Source organism: Octopus bimaculoides, chromosome 3 (genome assembly GCF_001194135.2).
Source record: "Octopus bimaculoides isolate UCB-OBI-ISO-001 chromosome 3, ASM119413v2, whole genome shotgun sequence".
NCBI lineage: Eukaryota > Metazoa > Mollusca > Cephalopoda > Octopoda > Octopodidae > Octopus > Octopus bimaculoides.
In genome coordinates this window covers 16,174,635-16,177,642 of record NC_068983.1, presented here as the reverse complement: position 1 = coordinate 16,177,642, position 3,008 = coordinate 16,174,635, and the positions used below count along the sequence as shown (strand labels likewise).

Genomic DNA, 3,008 nt, shown 5'->3' with positions numbered 1-3,008 from the left:
TCGGATCAACCGGAACCCTCGTCGTCGTAAGCGACGGAGTGCCAACAACACAGTATCACCCCCATTACAGCCATTACAACAGTATCCCCCCCTGTTATCACAGTGACGATGACAACCACCACCATCACTATTACTACCATCCTGTTGCCACTACCACCCATTATCATAACCAGCTTCAGTTTTTCTGTCTTCTTTTGCAGAAAGTTCAGAAATCCAATGGGAAAAGGATAGTATCCACCACAGTGTGTCCCTTGATGACCTGCTGGATTGGGTCTATGGTGAGGCAACAACACCAAACCAGTTCCTACCTGAGTCTATGTCACACTGCTCTCCTGACCAACTTTGGGCCTACATTGACTACAAATATGTGAAGGATGTTTTTGCTGAACAACCAGAGCTTTTCAAGGTGAATTCTTTGGATTTATAACGAAAGGGGTCATTGGAAAATCCTGTCAAAATCCTGATCAATGTCATTGTTTTCATTATTGTTTTCATCATTGTCAGCATCATCACCATCATCATTGTCAACACCACCACCATCATCACCACCACCACCATCATCACCATCTGTCTACATACACGTATGCTTGTATGCATCAACCCATCCAAAAAGAATAGTACCAAGGTAAAAAGTGTAACAATCAAAAATATTTTGATTTGTAACAACCCCCCCCTCTCCACCTGGGAAGCGGCTTTGTTGAATATGTAAGAAAAGTGTAAGGATGAACTCAATACTGTACAATGGTGTTATAAAAAAATAAGGTGATGGAATTCTTAACAGACTTATGAGAAACCTGGACTTATAGCAAAATATATACAGGAATAGTTAATAGTATGAATACTCATGAACTACTCAGATAGCTTTAAAAAAATGATAGTTGATTTCTTTAATTTATGTAGGATAATTATGGCTGGAGGTGATTCATCATCATCATTGTTTTAATGTCAACTTTTCCATATTTGAATGGATCAAATGATAGTTTATTGGGGCAGAGTTTTCTACGGCCAGATGCCCTTCCTGTAGTCAACCCCTACTTGTTTCCATGGGAGGTAATATTGTTTGTTGCCTATCAGACAAGATTCAGCCTGGACATGTTTAAGTGGAGAACTGGAACCAGGAACCAACTGAAACCGAATGAATGCGTCTTTTGTTTACAAAGATCGTCCAGCGTGTCAAGAAACCCGGATGTGATTACCCAGTAGACTGCAAGCAAATGACACCGTTGAAAAACAAAGTGTTTGTTTACAATTAACGAACCAACGTACAGGCCAAACGAGAAATGCACGAACTAACAAGCACGTTTATTTGATCTGCTTCTTGGCTATATAGTAGAAAATACTACTACAGGTGTCACGCAGTGGACTGAAACTGAAACCACGTGGTTGAGAAACGAACTTCTTAATCACAGTTGTGACTACTGGATATGATTGTAGTAATAATTTAGAAGTTATCAGGAAATATAGGGAGCTGTTTCGTCTGTGGGCATAAACTATTGTAAAAGACAGACTGCAAACTTATATGGCAGTATGAAAGCTGTATTAGCGGTGAAAGATTTAACGAATACAATAATACAGATTTTAACCCGTGTTTCACTGGCATTATATATGATACACATTACGATTTTTTTTTCAACTATTAGATAACTTAGGACTTATGAAAGGAAAGCTTTATATTACTCAGGACGTATGAAACGAAAGTTATAAGTCGGAAAATAAGCATTGACGTTTAGGACAAACTTTGAACAGAGAAAATTTTAACTTTGTACTGGCAGTGAATATCATCATTGACTGATTGTATACTTTAGGAAATTAGTTATAAATGTAAATTAATTAAAAAAATGAAAGATATCAGAAATCGCTGTTGGTAAACCAGCATTAGCGCAATTATCTCCCATACATTGCATGATTAAAAAAAAAAATCTTTTCCCGCTGTAGATTTAGAAAAGACATTTTGGGAGTAAAGGTTCGCATGAGACATGACTTACCATCAGGCGGGCTGCACTAATAAAAACCGAAATAAAATAAGATACAAGTAATTTTCAGAAAGTTTTGCGCGCTGCGATCTGATCATGACTGATTTAGAAACGGATATAAACACCTGAAATTCGACGTTAGTGAACCAGTAGTAGCAGAGTTATCTCCCATTGATTGTTGAATTAAGAAATTGATTTTTATGTTTTTAATCCTTTAAATGGAAATTGAAGATTTTCGTTTTCATTATGCAGGGTGTCCACAAAGTCTGGGTACATGGAGTAAATAAAATCATAACATAAACAATTAAAAATAAGAAATAATAATTTTTTAAAGTATGTGTTAATCCCCATGTACCCAGACTTTGTGGACACCCTGTAGATCAGAAAAATGCGAGAAAAAGGAAAATAATAAATCTGTCGGATATATATATAACTTGCAGGAGTGGCTGTGTGGTAAGTAGCTTGCTTACCAACCACATGGTTCCGGGTTCATTCCCACTGCGTGGCACCGTGAGCAAGTGTCTTCTACTATAGCCTCGGGCCGACCTAAGCCTTGTGAGTGGATTTGGTAGACGGAAACTGAAAGAAGCCCGTCGTATCTATGTATATATATATGTATGTTTGTGTATCTGTGTCCCCCTCTCAATATCTCTTGACAACCGATGTTGGTGTGTTTACATCCTCGTAACTTAGCGGTTCAGCAAAAGAGACCGATAGAATAAGCACAAGGCTTCCAAAGAATAAGTCCTGGGTTCGATTTGCTTGACTAAAGGCGGTGCTCCAGCATGGCCACAGTCAAATGACTGAGTCGTTTAAGACACAACATGTCAGAAAAAGATTCACTCGTGCTTCTGTTAGTCTGAAATTTACGGTATTATATCCATCACGGTTGATCTTAGTAATCACTTTCGGATATTATATCAGCTATGTATATATATATATATATATATATATATATATACACACACATATATATATATATATATATATATCATCATCATTTAACGTCCGCTTTCCATGCTAGCATGTGTGTAT

At 37.4% G+C, this 3,008-nt stretch overlaps 1 protein-coding gene across 4 annotated transcripts in view; it reads left to right on the top strand.

The window, feature by feature from the left end:
* The window catches only part of LOC106877815 (HSPB1-associated protein 1), a 22,078-nt gene that overhangs the window by 6,919 nt on the left and 12,151 nt on the right, over positions 1 to 3,008 (top strand). For all 4 annotated transcript variants that reach the window (XM_052966042.1, XM_052966043.1, XM_052966041.1 and 1 more), the window contains exon 3: positions 201 to 406. In XM_052966042.1, coding sequence (XP_052822002.1) covers positions 201 to 406 — 206 coding nt within the window. The remainder of the gene's footprint in view (positions 1 to 200; positions 407 to 3,008) is intronic.